The sequence below is a fragment of the Magnolia sinica genome, chromosome 13 (genome assembly GCF_029962835.1).
Source record: "Magnolia sinica isolate HGM2019 chromosome 13, MsV1, whole genome shotgun sequence".
Classification (NCBI taxonomy): Eukaryota; Viridiplantae; Streptophyta; class Magnoliopsida; order Magnoliales; family Magnoliaceae; genus Magnolia; species Magnolia sinica.
The window spans coordinates 2,115,554-2,134,898 of NC_080585.1; the positions used below are offsets into that span (position 1 = coordinate 2,115,554).

At 38.5% G+C, this 19,345-nt stretch overlaps 1 protein-coding gene across 3 annotated transcripts; it reads right to left on the reverse strand.

The window, feature by feature from the left end:
- Nucleotides 1-7,722: 7,722 nt before the first annotated feature.
- Nucleotides 7,723-18,392, reverse strand: LOC131222381 (GTP 3',8-cyclase, mitochondrial). 3 transcript variants are annotated; one of them, XM_058217425.1, is made up of 8 exons: nt 18,153-18,392; nt 17,706-17,812; nt 11,395-12,033; nt 11,034-11,201; nt 10,462-10,653; nt 10,266-10,334; nt 9,336-9,460; nt 7,723-8,003 (listed from the first exon to the last, which is right to left on the reverse strand). In XM_058217425.1, the coding sequence occupies exons 2-7, from the start codon at nt 17,802-17,804 to the stop codon at nt 9,377-9,379; spliced, it is 1,251 nt and encodes a 416-aa protein (XP_058073408.1). In that variant the 5' UTR covers nt 17,805-17,812; nt 18,153-18,392; the 3' UTR covers nt 7,723-8,003; nt 9,336-9,376. The 3 variants fall into 3 exon arrangements, with proteins under 3 accessions (XP_058073408.1, XP_058073406.1, XP_058073407.1); XM_058217423.1 differs by having other exon boundaries at nt 9,370-9,460; nt 18,153-18,391; XM_058217424.1 differs by having other exon boundaries at nt 9,370-9,460; nt 18,149-18,391.
- Between the last annotated feature and the right edge of the window lie 953 nt (nt 18,393-19,345).

Consider the following 19,345-nt stretch of genomic DNA (forward strand, 5'->3'; position numbering starts at 1 on the left):
TTAATCAAACAATCGTGAACTCATGGAAAGAGATTTTTTTGTTGTCTGTTTAAAGTTCTCTATGGCTCACAATTATATTAACGTTGTATGTTAATTTTGAATCATTTTTTCTTGTGGAGTTCATTTATAATGAGTTTTGTTCTCAAACTTGAACTAATGATATGAAATTTAAATCTCTTATACATGAAGGGGATAGATTTGCTTCAAGACAACCTAATGAGTCCCCAGATAAGATATGGATGAGTTCAAAATGTAAGGCCTTTGCCACACGAGATCATTTGGTCATTTTATTCTTCCCTCCTTGATTTTTTTTAACCAAGAGGAGGGTTTGAAAGAAAGATTGCATTTTTGGTTCACTTCCTTCTTCATTCCTTAGTTTCCTTTATAATTGTTTTTTTATAACCGTTTTTCATTTTTTTAATGAATGATGGAAGTTTGTGAAAGAGAAAAGGGTGTGATGGTTCTTTTATAGTTATTTTTTTTTGTTTTTTTGTTGGGTATAAATGATGGGTGTTTGTGAAAGATAATGAGGGTGTGGATAAATGTTGTAATTGATGAAATTTTGTAATTGAAGAAATTTAAATGGTGGGAGTTTGTAAAAGATAAGGGGTATGGTGGTTCCTTTTATGCTTGTTTTTGTTTTTTGTCTGATTAAGTATGATTGGTGAGAGTTTGTGAAAGGGAGGAGAGTGTGGTGGTTCCCTTTATAGTTGTTATAGATTATTTTTATTTTTATTTTTATGAATAATGAGAGTTTGTGAAATGGAAAAAAGTGTGGGGGTCCCATTTTTAATTTTTTTTAATTTATGAATGGTGAGACAAGATGGATCGCAGATTTTATTATGGATAGTAGACCACTAATATTTATTGAGGACCGTAGATATTAATATAGGACCACTGATATTAACAGTTAAAGTTAATGTGGACTGCAAATATTAGCAATGGACCACTAATATTCATCGAGGACTACGAATATTATTAAAGTGGATCATTGATATTCAGTTGATGCCCGCTGATATTCAATTTGGGACCACTGATATTCTGTTAAAGACCGCCGATATTCAATTGAGGATCGTTGATATTTCAAGACTAAATGAATATCAATGGTCCCCAATTGAACATTAGCAGTCCACAGTGAATATCAACGCCCCACTCTTAATATCAACAGTTAATGGTGAATATCAACGGTTCATAGTGAATATCGACAATCTACATTGAATATCTGATCTACAGTGAAAATGGGCGATCCACGGTAAATATCAATTATCCACCATACAACATACTTCTTAAATTTGCATGAATTATCTAACACGACACACAAAAGTTTAATGGAGCTTAGAATTACAGCTAAGTCATAGGGGGAGGTGAATATGACTACTTAAAAATTCTTTGCATAATTAATTAATTTACTACTTCAATTCAATATGGAAAATAACGCTTAGCTTTCAAGCCAAGGCATATCCAATCACATAGACTATAATAGATGCAACAATATAAGCAACTAATCTATAAACACAAGATAGTGATCTTATATGTATGATGTGTTAATTATTCAACACATAGCATACATCTAATCATAGATTCATATAATTCAACTAACTAAACTCATAAGCATAAAATAAAAATGTGCACAAATAACAATCTCAAACACAGACATTTATAATAGTTCGGCTACTTGCCCACTCCACTCCCGGCGAACACACTCATCGAGTATACCTGTATGTCACTATCGGAGGTTTTAAATCGGGTTCATTTATAATATTTATAATGGTTTCTCATGAGTTAACCACTAACCTGCACATACACTCCAATGTTGGAGGAACATGTTTCCACCCATGTCAGTGGTTCCCGTAGATATTTAATTGGTTTTTTATCGGCTAACCAATAACCATTAATAGTTTCAATCCAAGGCTTAATGTATACTCCGGCCGGAGGCTCCCTATGCAGACTAACTAGTACGCACATGTGTCCAATGAATGTGATCCTAATCGAAGGCCCTACATACACTCTTCCCCCGAGGCTCCTTATGAAAACTAATATGTGTGCACCTGATGTCTAATAAATTCAATCCTATGCAAGAACATATATCATACACAAGAACATATTCAAGTTTGAGTTACAAACCTTACACTCAATTATGCACAAGTAAAAAGCGTGTGGACTTTACAATTGACAACTTACTTGTTAGATTAAGACTCATTATTATGCCTTCTTGAGATGCTTGTTCAATACTCTCTTGTGCTTGAGTCAACTTCTTAATTGCTCTCACATTCGTTGATACTGAATGGTTCAATTCCATGTTCAAACACCTCGCATGCAATGCACCTATGAGATGACCAAGGTGGTTGGAGTTGGGTATATGGGTATTCTAAAGGATATAGACAATGATATACTTATAAGCTAGTGTTTGATTTAAAGAATATGGTGAAGATCAAGTGCATCTTCATAATGGGTGTTGGAATTCTTATTAGAGTAATAAAGCTTAAGAAGATGACTTAAATCTCATAGGTTTAGAGGCTTAAGATGAGAGATATGAGTGGGGAATCACCTAATCTCTAAAGGTACAAAACATATCAACATGCCAAGGTCTGGATGCCCTTTTATGAAGGAAACAAGTTCCAACAATCATAAATGGAAAGAAAATGACATATTTGATCGATCGAACTTTGTTTGACTTTGGCCTGAAATGTTGCCTGACTATTTTGGCCATCCTTGATCGATCGAACTCACCAACAAATTTGTTGTTTTGGGTTGTTTAGTTTACAACAACTCTGAGTCTTTTTTACCTTATTTTATCATGTCCTAAATTGAGCTCTTAAGACTGATGAATGGTTAAATGAGGTTTTACCTATTAAAGAATGGATCATCTAGAGGTTATGTTGGTTTTGGTATAAGTAGGGGTGTACATGAACCGAGCTAACTCAGTTAGCTCGGTCAACTCGACTCGACTCGAAAAATCTCGATTCGACTCAGTTTGAAGCTGAGTTTGAGCCAAGTTGAGTTGATTTTTTGAGCTCGAAAATGAGTTCGAGCTGACCCTAGCTCAACTCGACTCGGATCGAACTAGGCTCGAATCGAACTCGGATTGAACCAATTCGGTGACTCGGTTACTTTGAGATTGATGTTGCTCACTAAGTGTTTGATGAAATGACTCAAAGAAGTGTGGCTAGTGGCAAGGAAGGTATGTATATGAAACCAACACCCCTTTTTTTCTTGATTTTTATGTTGCTTAAAAGGTGTTTGATAAAATACATGTAAATCCATTTCTGCTATCTCAAATACAGTGAGATTTGGAAGGTGCAGTCCAGGTGTTTGTGAAAATGCCTCAATGGTGAACTCGGCTCAATCTTGGCTCGAACTCGGCCTGAGCTGCTAACCGAACCAAGCCGAGCCAAGTTCGAGCTGAGGTCAGCTAGTCGATGTACATCCCTAGGTATAAGGTTAGAGTCATCAAGGCACCTCATGATTTACATGTTCTTCATTCCTTCATGCTTCATGTCCTCTTGTGTCTTTGGTGTTCATTTTTAAATTACACAACTAACTCACTGATACATGGACTAACATGATTGACAAATAAGTGCATTAACACTTCCATCTCAACATTCTTTTATTACAAAAATTCATTCATTACAACATTCATAAATTATAATGTTTATCACATTCATGTATTACAACATTCTTCCATTACAAAATTCATACATTACAATATTATTCTATTATAACATTCTTCCATTATAAAAATTCATCCATTACAACATTCTTCCACACTAATTTTCTATTTCACAAACTTCAAGTATTCATACAAAATATAAAAAACTCAAATAACAATTATAAAGGAAACCAAGGAATGAAGAAGAGGGAAAAAAATATAATCCTCCAATCTCTTAAAAAAAACCAAGGAATAAAGAATAAAACAATCATATAGTCCTCGTGCGGAAGGGCCTCACGTTTTGAACCCATCCACATCTTATGTGGGGCCCACTGGATTTTGTGAAGTAAATCTAATACGCCACATGTAAGGGATTTAATTTTATATAATCAGTTCAAGTCTGAAGGCAAAACTCATAGTAGATGAACCACACCAAATGAAATAATTTAGAATTAACACACAACATTAGTGTAATTGTAGGCATGAATAACTTTTTAAAAAAAAAAAAAACATTATCGTGAGTTTATGGCTATCCAATTAAAATAAATGGATCGGATCGTTTAATGAGTGAGCCAAGTGAGCCGAATTTTATTTTTTTATGGGACCCGTGTCCGTTACAAAAAAAAATTTCTTCTTTCAAGACTAGAACCTATCGTACCAAGGACAGCTATAGCAATGGGGTATTTTCATCCTTAAAAAAATAAAAATAATAATTTCAGGGTTACAAAAACTAAAGTTATGAAAAGATAGAATCTTGCCACAACCACGTCATGACACAGAGCTATTTGAACCAAAAACCCTTCCCAATCAAGTCTTTACATTTGGAAATACATTATGCATAGATGACTAATACACATTCATGTTGCATGTGGTCCACCATGATCTGTTCAGTACATTCAATTTATCCATCATGTGTGCCCTTGATACTTTCCTACGGCCCAAAAGGAGCAGCCAGAGATTGATCATCATATAGGCCACATGAAAGGGAACATGTGGGATGGGACACCCACCATTAAAAACACATTTCCTATCCTCTGTGAGGCCCACCATGTATGTATCTTTCATCAAAGTTGTTAATCAGGTTTAACTCATTGGGATTAAGAGATTCATCCTAATGAAGAACTCAAGTGGGCTATAATGCGCTAACTTAGCAGCTTTGAGAGTAAATTTACATTACTCCCATGGGTGCAGACCATGTAAGTTACACTTATCTTTTGAACTTTTGGTTCTTACCTGATCGTGGAGTAGATTTTACAATGGAGCAATAAGGGTCTGTTTTGTCAATGGGATTAAATGGTAAGAAATTATATTAGTTGGGATTAGCATCATTGATTGAATGTCTAGAAATACCATCCAATTTTTATATTTGAGATAAAATTCTTATTATGAGAAAAACATTAAATTAAGCAAAATCTTGTTTGATGGATCATGGAATTGTAATCAACGAACCAAACACACAATGATATACACACATTTAACTAGAATGTTAGGTTTAAAAGATGTATGTGGATGGACAGGCATGGATAAAACACATGCATAAATGTGTGGCCCATGTGTATACTGGGTTTCAAAATCCTTGAAAATTTCACATGGACTAAATGCAATTCCATCCCACATAATCCGAACCCTTCCCATTATTCCAAACTGGGGATGAAATTTGTACCAACCAAATGCAATTCCATCCCTTCTAAGCCCGCATACCAAACAGCCACAACACCAGTTAGAAGACCGATGTGCCCATGGCTTTGGTAAAAACTATGAACAGAGATGTACCAAAACTCTACCAGATTGGATTATTATAGTCACGTATCTAATCTTTGACTCTTTAAATAAAATAAAATAAAATCCGAACCGCTATTATAGTTCTCTTAACCTAACATTAGCAGGCCACTACTAATTTAGTAGGGTTAGGAACTTTCAGTTTAGCAGATGGTGCGTCCCCGTCCATGGTGGGGCCACTGAATCAACGATCTAGATGAATCAATCATGGCCCCACCTAAACAGACTGCGGCACGGTGGAAAATGTTTCAAAAACAACACCAATCACGTGATCTAACTATTCGATCAGTGGGCCTCAAATGGATGGTAGGAGACAAATTCGTCGACGGTCAAACTTGGGCAGTGATAAATGCAAGAATTAGGTGGCTATGATTGATACCGTAGGTTCAGTTTTTGGAAGACATACCACCCAACACAAGGCCCACACAATGGACGGACCTGATTGGTATATCCCTTTGCCACTTGTACAGTAAAGAGATTGCTCTACTAATTCCTGTTCTTCTGGCTTATTAAATTGATTCTCGGGATTATTATTATTTTTTTAAAAAGAAAAAACACCAAATTAATATGGATCACCTTTTTCAAAAAGGCTTTTTAAAAGTAATTATCACACCATATCTCCATCACAGTCCCTCGCATTTCTTTGACGGTCGCTTAGTAGGGTGTGTGAGCAAATGAGTTGGCTGCTTGGATGGCCCCATTGTCATTTTATGTAAACTCTTATCTCAACCACTGCTGCATCACCTCATGTTATACCAAGGCCCTGAATCACATGATTATAAATAATGTAATTCAGATGAGCCTGATTTTATGCCCTGACCCTAAATTTTGGTGTAGCATCTAATGGTTGGAATGAATTTCATATATTTATCACGGTGGGCCTGGTGAGAAAAAGGGTGCATGTTTCACTCTCCCAATTTATTTATTTTTGGCACTAAATAAGGATTAGGCATCTAATAGTTGGAGTGGATTTCACAAAAAAATCTTAGTGGGTCCCGCCAAAAATCAATTGGATGCACAGATATTATAATTTTTATTATTTTTTATTATTTTTATTTTTATTTAAAAAAAGAGAGAAAATGTGGGGAGGAGTCTTGATATTGATGGGATCTGCATCAATTAGATATTTAGTCTCATATTTGGAGAGAGATTCACCCTCCATTTTTACAAGGTAATTGAGAGAGATTCACCCTTGATTTTTATAGGGCCTATGAAAGCCACTCCAACCATTAGATTGGAAACAAACATTTTGAAATGTAGCCCAAAAATCATACCCATCTGTTATTCATCTGGGCCATACTAATGGAAACAACTTGAAGGGCGAGCATTGCCCTGTACACTGTTTCAACTCATGTGGTCCATTGAATCACAAATGGAGCTGATTTTTGGGCTCTTACCGTAACATGGGGTGACACACCTGGTCATCGGGTGGATTTTACATAAATATCATGGTGGACCCCACCCGAGCCACCTGCCCATTTGCTGAATTTTGCCCCACCTGCATAGTAAAAGAAAAAGTAGTGGAATGATAATTATATCGATTAATGAGGTAATTTTTGAAAAACTTCTTAAGAAAATTTCAGATAGTAGATTCTATATTAATTAAGTTTTTTTTTTTTGGAAAAAATCCCTAAAAGGGAAACGAAATAGCGCTTGTGTCTATGTTAGTTTAGCACCATTTTGAAAATGTTGGTGGCGCATCCTTCTCGTCATGTGCCACTTCTGTACATCTATTCAGAGCATCCAAATTGTGAGACCCATTGTGAATGGAGCATATCTTTAGAATAACACTGATCAAGCAATCCTAAACATCCATTAAAGACCATCAAATGGGTGGTTAAAAGTGAAACAGTGAGTGCTCCAAATTTGAAGTGTAAAATAAGATTTCTGATATCATCTTCTCAGTGCAAAATTTCAAAGTTTTGCTCCATCTACAGTTGGGTCAGCTATGATCGCCGTACAACTATGCTACCATTATGCTAAGTGTATGGTTGAACAGTCACCACCATCTTTTAAATGGTGCTAAACTAACATAGGGGTGGTGCCCCATTACCAGAAATGGTTCCATTTGAATATTTTATTTAATAATAACCAAGGAAAATAATCTTACTATACAAGAAATTAGGTCTTAATCATCCCCTTTTTTACTAATTCTAAAAAATTTCAAATTAATAAATATTGAAATTAGATTAAAAAACAAACATGAAAGCATCCGGATGCATTGCCCAGTTTACAATCACACATTAAAAGAAAAAAGGAAAAAGAATATCGATTTCATTTGGTGGAACTCTGTAATCATAAACACAAATTTCATCCTTATTAGAAGATACTAAGGTAAAGAAAATGTTATTTCAAACAAATACAATCCATGATGGAAGTGGGTTTGCAATCGCACTGGCATCCACCATCCAACTGCATCTGAACTTGCAATATACAACAAGCAACATGCAACATACAGAAACTGGGTTCTGGTTGTTGAAGACAATGACTGGTTTAAGAGAAACCATACCAAAAAAGAATAAATAGCTCATTAACCTTCTCCAGCTGTATCATGATACATGAACTCTTGAGGAACCTGTCAAGGAAAGGAAACACTTCTAAGAGACAATTTCCCAATATAAGTCTGTTTACTTCAAAACCAAGTTCATTTCAGCAATGGAATTAAACCATGATCTATCAGTAACGTGGAAAATCATAGCTCATCTTCCTTACATGTCATGGTTTTGATCAGGATTAAGGGGGGAAAAAACAAAAATAATGCAGAAGGGAGCCTGTTGGATGTACCCAAGAATGAGAATGGAAAGTACTCGATCTGCACACATTTTGGCATCATGAACAATGTGATGGCAGGATGCACTAAAAGCTCCCGGCCACAGAATCCATCAATGAGAATGTGATGATGACAGGTCAACAGATCAAGCCTGTCATCAACCAAGTTTGGAGGACGGGGGTTGTGGCATTCTGAAAAGATGTTTTAGCCATGAAGTTGATGTGGGGTTCAAGTGCTAAATTGCAGAGGCACCCACATTGGCGGATGCCAGGATGACGTGAGAATCAGGCATGACCTCCAATTTAAGATGCAAGTTGATACATCAACCACATCCACATGTTGTGTAACGTCACATGGTAGCTCAGTTTCAAGACATGCACGCATATGAAACCCTAATCGTCTCTGGATTGACATATGCTGGGAAACATGGGCAGCATAACAACATGACATGGAAACCGGACAGGAGCGCCACTTTAAACAAGTTGCAATGTCTACTTATAAAGAACCACTCCCAAATCGGAATCTCATAATTCAAGATGCATCCTGTTATAAATTATTTTCTGCATTTTGTTGGTACTCTGCTCCCCCCTTTCTAGTGAGAAAAAAGTCATACCGGGTAACATGCCAGTAGTCTAGTTTATATATGGGTCCATTTACAGGAATGCAAGCCCCCATCTGTTTGGAAGTCTTTTGAGTTTCCTGGATAGGTAGTAAGCTACATTTTAAATAACCTATCTTACAGGCATCTACAGTGAGAAAAGATTGGATGGCTGGAATCTGCAGGGCGGCGGTTTCTGATTGCTGGCACTAGGTGGGTGCTTCCTTGCTAGGAAGGCTCTTCTGGGCCTATGGCTCAAAAGGATTTTCTTTTTTCATCATTTTGTATTCTATCTTGGTTGGGTTTTTGTGCTGCTTTTCAGTTCCCTTGCGGTGGCCTTTGCCCCCCTCCCCTTGAATTGTTTCAAAAAAAAAAAAAAAAAAAAAAAAAAGAACAGAAAAGAAATACTTTCACAGTAAAATCCGAGTAGGATTCTGGTTAGTCTACATCTTCCATTAACGCTCAAGGTGAACATTTGTTGATAAGAAGATTTCATGAGATCTCAGCCGCAAATGCAATCAATCTATCATCCTCTTTACCAATGCATATAAGATCCCAAGAAAAATGGCGTACCAAGCCTTCAACCTCCAATATGTATCATGGGTCTGTTTGCTGTCTTTGCTAGGTCAAACATCCCAGCATGAGCAGCCTTCTTCCTCTTCACCTGATAAAACAACCATCGATTATATTAACTGAGAATTGCATTTAATTTAATAAGATATAGATTGTGAGTAACAAGCGTCCAAGAACCCAACACGTACTTGTATGTTGGGCCATGTTATTAGAACCCCATAAAAGTTTCATGGCCATACAGAGTGTCACAAAAAATTATGAAGCCTCTACATTAAAATTTTACTATGTATAAGAGAGAGTTTGACAATCAACATTAGGGGTGGCAATGAGTTGGGTTGGCCCACAGGTCAACTAGCCAGACCCACTTCTGAGGCGGGTTTGGGCCAGCCAAATGGGTAGTGAGCAGATTTAGTTAGAAAAAGTGGCCCATTAAAGTAAGCAGGTCAGGCTCAGTTTGGACCCTACCTGACCCACCCATATAGTTATTATTGGGCTGGGCCAGATGACCCAAAACCCAAAATATATAAATATACGTTAATTAGATACATGCACATAATGTATCTACGTTTGTATGCATTCACTAATTGGACCAGGCAGGCATAACTTTAGCCACATATTCCATTCTTAAACCCAAGTGTGGAGGTAAGGGGTCGGGTCAGTTGAACCTGACCCGATTACAACAAATTGGGTTGGTGAAATCTAAATGGGTCAGGTTGGCCCACAGGGTAATGGGTCGCAGGTCAGGTTCAGGCTTGAATTCTTAGCCCATTTAGTAAACAGGTCAGGCTCAGGCTAACCTTGACCTGGACCAAACCAACCCGTTGCCACCCTAATCAACATTGCATGGCTTGAGTATGCAACTCAAATAATCACGAGTACAAAGATATCCTACTTACCGCAGCTCCAATAATTTCCTTCAGCCCAACATCATCAATACCACTGCGAAGGGGGTCTCTTAAACTTACCTGTGGTAGTAACAAGTAAATAAGAATAAGAAATAAATATCTGACAGGAAGTCATCCACATTCTCTCAAGGAACTAAATCTGCATAATATAATTTTCAATGCAGTGAAGAGTGAAAAGATCGTATACCTCTGAAGGACCAAAGAGACATACTTTAAAGTTCCCATCAGCTAAAAGTCGCAATCTATTGCAACCTGCACAAAAATGTTCAGTCATTGATGTGATGAATGAAACAGTTCCGCAGTGCCCATCAATCATAAAATTCTTGGCTGTATCTGTGGGGTGATCCTGAAGCCTCTTCAAACCATCAAACCGGCGAACCTGCTCAAATGCACATCATCATCATCATCATCATCACAAACTTGGTCAAGCCATTTGCAGTACAAACTAAGAATAGATGCGTAAGGCTCTGTTTGGGAGGAGGGTGAATCCCAACTTTTTCAGATTTTTCATCCCAAATTATTGGAATCAGAAAAAAAAATCAAGCGCTTGGATTTATCCAAAAAATCCTGAGAGGAAGCAGAATCGTATTAAAAGGAACCCTTTTCCCAATGTTTTTCATTTTATATCCTGCTTGAAATGAATGGATAGCACCGTCCTCTCCAATTTGATCAGCAGATTCAGCACCAACCCCCTTGCAAACAGGCCCTAAGATCTTCTGAGATCAAGACACTGGAATATCTGTCAGAGTTCTACCTTACCACTCTATCCAACATTTCTGCATATGGAACCAGTTTCTTGACGTTCCACACATTTCCATCAAAAGGCATAAACTCAATGAAACGGACATTGATTGGTTTATTCCGTGTCAGCTCTACAAAATCACAAATCTCATCATCATTAAGTCCACGCATTATAACACAGTTCACCTGCCATACAACCATACAGCACAGCATACTTAGAGATCTTGCACAGGAAGGACTATACATGGAACATAGAATTCCATGAGCAGAAAACACATAACTAATATGAAAATTTGCTAGTAGAATTGGAACAAGTCAAATGGCTTTGTGAAACGAGCAAAGGAAACAAGGAAGATACATTCGGGAAAACGAAACGTACTTTAACGGGATTGTATCCAAGTTCCACAGCCGCATCAATTGATTCCATAACCCTTCCATGCCCTTTACGTCTTGTCATGAGCTCAAATTTTGCGGGAACCAATGTGTCCAAGCTGATATTAACTGAATTCAGCCCACATTCTTTCAACTTAGGAAGCTTTTTCGCGAGAACAATCCCATTAGTAGTCATGGCTATCGTTTTCAGTCCCCTCAAGTTAGATAGACGTAAGCAGATATCTTCAACATCCTTCCTGATGGTTGGCTCCCCACCTGTCAACCGAATTTTATCCACCCCCGAACTGACAAAGAGACTCGCCAGCCGAATGATTTCATCCTGCGATAGAAGTTCAGAGCTGGGAGTAAGCTCAACACCTTCGGCTGGCATACAGTACTGGCACCTAAGATTGCAACGCTCTGTTAAAGAAATCCTCAAATATGTATGTAACCTCCCAAAGGAATCTATCAACATATCAGAAACGGAAGAATCTTTTGATGGGGCTTCTAACAACTTAGCACAAGTAGCATATTCCCTTGACTGTAACCTGGTTGGATTTTCACTAATCAAATCTTGCCCGCAACTGCTTCCGGCTGGGAAAGGGGAACTGATTCTGCATTTGAATTTCGACCAACATGCATCCGCCTGGTCTTGCAATTAAAAAACTCATCATTTAAAACAATAAGCATATAAAATCCTTACGTATGACAATAGTAAAAATATTCATCACTATTACTATCAATTACACCACCTAAAACATTCGGATTACAAATGAAACATGCAGAGTAATTGGAATAAGGTAGGCAAGTTGTGCGCATGCAACATACCTTTATGAATAGAGATTTTCTAAAATGAAGTATAGGAAATTTGAGAAAATAAGGGTGTTATCTTATGGACAAGACATAAAGATTAAGAACAACAAATCATAAGATCACAACCACAACAAAAAGGGGACATCATTAACTTGCTTGGTTGATGAGATTAAGAAGACTAATTGCCTTCTATACTGGGACACTTCATGGGTATCCAAAGATATATGAAAATCTCATGCTTGATTGTTATCCCAGTCCTTATCGGCCCCTTTAAGTTTTTTTTATTTTTTGGAAAGATATCACCCCCTTTAACTTTTTTTCCCTTCTTTTTAAAAAGATATCACCCCCTTCAAGTTGAGTATGAAGATCAACCAAACAACCAACTTGTACTGCAAATTCAAATGAGTTACACAATCATTATTTTCATGTGCGACCACATATGCGCATATCCATATGTGGATCGCATATGCGATCGCATATGTGGCATATGCGATTGCATATGCAATGTATGCGATCTCATATTGGCCAACAGCTGGCACATTATTATTATTATTTTGCAAAAGAACAACTTTTTGCCTATAAGAAGGCTTCCAAACCTCCTCTATTTGCAATATTCTCACTCCAAAACTCTCTTACTCTCTTCTTCTCTTACATTTCTTAATTCCAAGCTCTCTCTCTCTCTCTCTCTCTCTCTCTCTCTCTCTCTCTCTCTCTCTCTCCCCTACATTCCCTCTCTTGGAAGATGGAAGATCAAGATTCAAGCACTTGATGTTTAATTGATTTTATTTATCTCAAATGTATTTTAAATATGTAAAATTAGTTATCTATTAAGTTAATAAGTTTCCCTTAATTTCTTATATATATATTTTACAATTTTATTGAATTTTCCCACATTTTTCAAATTTTTTTTTAAATTTTTCAAAAAATAAAAAATAAAATAAGCGGTTGCATATGCGATTGTGAGATCGCACATGATTGCATATGTGATTCGACAACATCATACACAATAGACTTTTGTAAAGATACCAGCAAGCTAAAGACATGATGGAACAAGTGAACCCAAAGGCTACCCTCTCTAGAAAAGATATAATCCAACTCTGTTTTTTGTCTGAGTATGGACAGGATCTGATGCCGTATGAGAGGCAATTTGGTTATTAAAAAAAAAAAAAAAGAAGAGGTTGGTGTGGAGCTGATAGAAAAATGCATATATCAAGAATAATGTACGTGATCCACATCAATTCTGCTGTTATAGAAGTGAGAATTAACAATCTGCCTATGCAGTGGATCAAGCCATGTTGGGCTGCTTTGGACTTCCCAAAACACAATTTGCGTCAAGAAAAACTTCATACCCTAATGTCAAGCGTCTAGTATCAGGACATCCAACCCAGTCAGCATGTACAACCCCATGTAAATCAACTTTGCTTTTGTGTAGAAAATGGCGATCCATGATGAATAGTGCTTTTGATAACATAAGATTTGCTTGATAATTTTGAAATGATCAACTATAGGCACATGAATGAAATGGGAAACAATTTGAGGATGAAGGCAACATTTGGCCTAGCCAATTTGAAATGCTGTATTTCATGTCTCTATTTAGATGCCCAACCTCTATTCTGTCCGCTATTGACAAACTGAGACGGGATTTCTTATGGCACGGAAAAGAGGATAAGAAGAGATTCCATCTAATGGGTTGGAAGCAAGTCTGCAAGCATCACAGAGACGGTGGAGCAGGCATCAAAGATCTCAGGCAGATGAATAGGGCCTTGCTCGGGAAGTGGATATGGAGATTAGGGTCGGAAAGTGGCAGTCTTTGGAATTCCATAATCAAGTGTAAATATGGAAGTTTGCACGGGGGCTGGTGGACAAATCCTTCGTCAAAATACAGGGCCTCGACTATCTGGAAAAGCATTATTCACCTCCAAAATGAGGTGCTCAAAGGCGTTGGTTATGAGCCTGGTATTGGCAATAGGATCAGTTTCTGAAAGGACCTCTGGGTTGGAGATAGCCCCCTTAAAGATGTCTTCCCCTCTATCTACAGGTTAGTCCCCAACACAGACATAAGTGTGGCTGAATGTTTCTCTTTAATAGAAGGCAAGGTGGAATGGAATATCTGTTGCAGAAGAAATTTAGAAGACTGGGAGATCCCTGACTACGCCAAGTTGCTGGAATGTATCTACAGTACTAATCCTAATCCCCTCGTCACGGACAGAATCATTTGGAGAAAGAAGAAATCCTCGATGTTTCTTAGTCAAATCCCTCTACAATCATCTTCTTCCCATGCAGATTACCTCATCTGATTCCTCGTCTATTCATGTGTGGTCTTATTCGGCCCTTCCCAAAATTGTGGCTTTTGCCTGGTTGGTTACCAACAAGAAAATATTGATGGTCGACAATCTGGGGAAGAGAGGGATGGTTCTTCCCAATATATGCTTGTGCTGCATGAAGAACGCAAAGTCGATCGACCATCTGCTGATTCACTGCCCCTTTATTTCTTCTATCTAGGCTGTGTTTGCCAGAAGATTCAACATCCAATGGTGCATTTCAGGCTCAGTAGATCTTCTGCTCAAATCTTGGCATGGCATCAGGATTGGGAAGACGAAGACGCGGATTTGGAGATTGGTCATTCTCGCCATCTAGTGGTCTGTATGGCTTGAACGGAATGATAGATGCTTTCGTAACTCTTCCTCCTCTGCTGAGACAGTTTCCTTTAGAGCTTTAAATCTGGTGATCGAATGGGCTATGTACGCTGACTCCTTAAGGGAAGTGGATTTTGCTTTTCTTGCTGCTTAAAGGCTCTTGCTATCTCAGCGTAGCCTTCTTGCTTAGTTTTTGTTTTTGTCCTTTGTTTCTTCTTTCCTTTTCTGCTGTATATGTTTTTCCTTTTTAATGCAATTTCGTTAATTCTCAAAAAATAAAAATATATAAATAAATAAAAATAAAAATTGAGATGTTGTAGTTCCCAGTGATGCTTTGATACTCGTTTGGTCACCAAGTGAGGAAACAGCTACTAAAGTTTTTCTCTTATAGTCATAAGAGTTTCTACTTTGTTCCAAGTGCCAGAGGCGAACTGAACTAGTTCCTCAGTACCGCTTGGAGCTAGCTGCTTAAGGATAGCGCCCCAGCCAATTTCTGAAGCGTCGGACTCAATGATCTTGGGGTAAGCTTCGCAAGGAAGGGCGAGTGCTGGAAGACGCTAAACACGGGCCTTTATGCGCTGCACTGCAGTCATAAAAAAGAATAGGGTTGGTATTGGGTTGGGTCGGCCTGATGTCAACTCGCCCAACCTGCTTCTTAGGCAGGTTATTTGCAGACTTTCTATTCAACAGTATGGATCCTTCCTTCAAAGGGCATAGCTAATGTAAGGTGGTGTTGTTCTCTCTCTCTCTCTCTCTCTCTCTCTCTCTCTCTCTCTCTCTCTCTTCTCTCTCTCTCTCTCTCTGTGCAACTCCACGACTCTCTCCTTCTCTCTGAGAACTCATCATATCTGATGAGTCTCAAAAATCTGAACGGTCCACATGAAGCAGAACCTCTTGAAACCCCTTGGTACCAATTTTTACTTTGAACCAAAAGTTCGGTGGGCCATGAAAAATGCAAACAGTTTCTTCCCTTGATTTGAATTTATTTTTCTATGGTCCACCAGAATCTTAGATCAGGGTGAAAATTCACCCCCTGAGGTTTCATGGGATTCCGCATCTTATGGACCATTCGGATTCGACACCCATGATACGTGTGCAAAGGTGCGCACGTGCGTAGGTGCGTAGGTGAGCATGCCTCTCTCTCTCTCTCTCTCTCTCTCTCTCTCTCTCTCTCTCTCTATATATATATATATATATATATATATATATATATGATTTTCTTTATTGCAGTAGGCAAATGGTTGAAATCAATGATTCATCCACATGTTCAACAGGATGGAATTACATCGTATTATGAGGCAATGGAAATGTATTGGATCAAACACATTGCTTCCCAAACATACAAATGGTAGTTTCCCTCCCTCTCAACTCCATCCATACTAACATGGGGAGGGGCGTAAGGATCTAGAAGGGTCTTCATGGTGGAAAGCCTCTACAAGGACTTCTACAAGAGACACCTAAAACAATGACGATTCTTTATTTCTCAATTCAAAACTCCCCTGCATGAATCCCACTACAAATTTTACAACCATATGAAACCCCAAAAGACCTCCAAAACCTAACCCAATTAGGCATCCCAATTTTAATCTCAGTAAAAGAAATCCAAAACTAATAAAACTATGAAATAGCAACACAAACCCATCCTTAGTTCATACAACTAAAATCCTAAAATTTGATTTGTATGCAATTGAATTTTGTGAGATCAATGGTATCGAGCACAGAAGATCTTGTTGACAAGGTGTCTCAAGACAAACACTATTTCTGGCAGTCCTATCTCCTACAGTTAGGCAATTCTTCTTGTTTTCTTCTCATTTTAATCTTTGTCAATTGTAGGGGCATGGAATGCCTATGCCCATGGGCACAGAAGTTCTTGTAGTCAGAAGCCATGTGGGGCCCACAAAGATGCCCGTGACAAATCCACTCCGTCCATCAGTTTTGCAAGACCACAATAGGACACAAATCTGAAGATCAGGCAGATCCAAAACTCATGTGGGCCACACCAAACAAAACAGTGGGAATGGAAACATCTACCGTTGAAACCTTCCTAGAGCCGACCATGATGTTTATATGGCATCCAAACCGTTCATAGGGTTATCACCACTCAGATAAACTGTAAGCACAACTATCATCCTGATACAAAACTTCTGTGGTTCCCACAAAGTTTCAAATGGTGGGCGTTCAAACCCTGCTGTTTCGTGTGGTATGGCCCACATGATTTTCGGATTTGCCTACCTTTAGACTCTTGTCCTATCATGGTCTTGCAAAACTGATGGATTGAGTGGATTTGTCACGGGCATCTCCATGGGCCCCACACAGCTTCTGACTACAGGAACTTCCTGTGGCCGTGGGGACAGGCAATCCGCGTCCCAATTATAGTGCTCTCTACGGAGAATCTCATTTACCACCCCAGCCCAACCCTCACTTTAGATGCACAACCCCTATTCTACTTTTGGCACTAAAGATAGAGAGAAAAGGCTGAGGCCACAACTTGCAGCCAGTGTTTGGCACTTACCTCAAAAGGTCAGGCCAATCCAAAACTCAGCTGGGCCACTGTACAGGTAACAGTTGGGATGGGGACATCCAACACTAAAACCTTCAAATTGTGTATTGGGTCCACCATGGTGTTTATATGCCACACAATCCATTCATTTGACAATACCCACTAGGACAACAAGACGCACTGAAAATCAGGCCATTCCAAGATGTGGTCGACAATACACGGTTCTAAAAAATAGTATTTCTCCTAACACACCTCGAAAATTTACAAATTACAATGAAAAAAATCAAACACACAATTTCAGCAGGGAAAAAAAAAATATAACATGATAGAATAGATAATTCCACAGATAATACAAAGAATTAGAGATACCGTTTCAAGGCCTCCCCACAGGAAATTAGAAAATACTGGAAAATTCAATCTCCAGAATGCCGAACGCCCATCAGCAATTTTCATTACATGCCTTCGCATCGTCTCCACTGAAAATACAAAGATTAAAAAGATGAAAATAGAGAGATAGAGAGAGGAGAGTAATTCAATTCATGTCTCTGAATTTGGGAAACCACTGCATACATCAATCCTTATTATTGATAGATACACACCCTCTCTTTTCCACTTTTGGTAATTCAGCAGCACAGCTTGTACTGTTTTATTACCAAAAGTAGAGAGAGGGTGGGTCCATCAAACAAGGTGGGTCTAGATATCAATTCCTTGAAAAACACAGCCCCATATTGAGATTTTTCTAATATGAATCTATATTCAGATTACAAAAAACCCTAGAAATAAAAGAGGGGTAGAAACGGAAAAGGAGAAACCAACCTTCTTCTTCTTCTTCCTTTTTTCCTTGCTTTTTCGCCTTCAAATATAAGGGGATAGCGGGAATTTGAAAAATATCAGGCTTTGAAGGAGATCCTAATCTAAAACTGAATTTAGCGGCTTCGCCTCTGAAAATAGCGGAAAATCGACGCAAGAATCGCGGTTTCAAGCCACTGCACCGCCTCCTTGTCTTGAGATTTTTACCGGAAAGACAAACAAGATAGAAGAGGAGAGGCCGATCCTCTGCGGCTTCTCTACTTATCCCGGTTGAATAAGCTTATCTTACACGTGCTGAGTGTAGGTCCACCCACCAGGTGTGTTGGCGGCAGCTAAACCGTCCAGCAGGGCCGGTCCACCATGAAATTTGGATGCGCCAAGATCAGGCCGTTCGAACTTCCATGTGGACCCCACATGAATTTTGGCTTTTTTTCTTTTTTTGGTTAATGTTGTGGCTTATCGAATGATTTTATAAGCCTGATTTTATAATGCACTCTGGTGGATCCCGATCCACCCAAGTGGTGGATCTCTGACTGTGAGTCCCACATTGATCTATATGCCTTATATCCACGCCGTCCATCTATTTTAAAAAGTCATTTTAGGTCATGATTCAAAAATTTGATCGACCATAGTACAGGAAACAGTGGTAATTGACCATTAAAAATTTTTGTGGGCAACGAAAGTTTCGAATTAATTTGATATTTCTATGGTCTCTTCATCGAGGTCTTTGTGACCTTATCAACAGGGTGGATGGTAAATAAACATTCCAGTAGTCTCCGTAAAGTTTTTAATGATGGGAGCCCATTGAAGTTTTTAATGGTGGGGATTCAATCACGACTGTTTCCATCCACATAAAATTTACATCTACTTCGTTCTTGGGATCATGCCCTAAAATGAGCTGTCAAAACGGATGGACAGTATGGATGTAAGTAACATACATCACCGTCAACCCCAAAGTTAGGGATCCACCGAAACCGTGCCCATCCATATTTAAAAAATTCACAGTGGACTCTACCACAGCAAACAATGGAAAACCGTACAAAATCACCAACCCCTCAGTGGCCAACATGATGGTTGGATCTGCCCGACTTTTGTTGCTTCCGTCTTTAACTGTAGTATCATCCTGATGGAAGGGTTAGATTCCATGAACACAGGCCTGTTGACCCCACGTGCAGCCCGTGTAGAATAAATTTACTCTA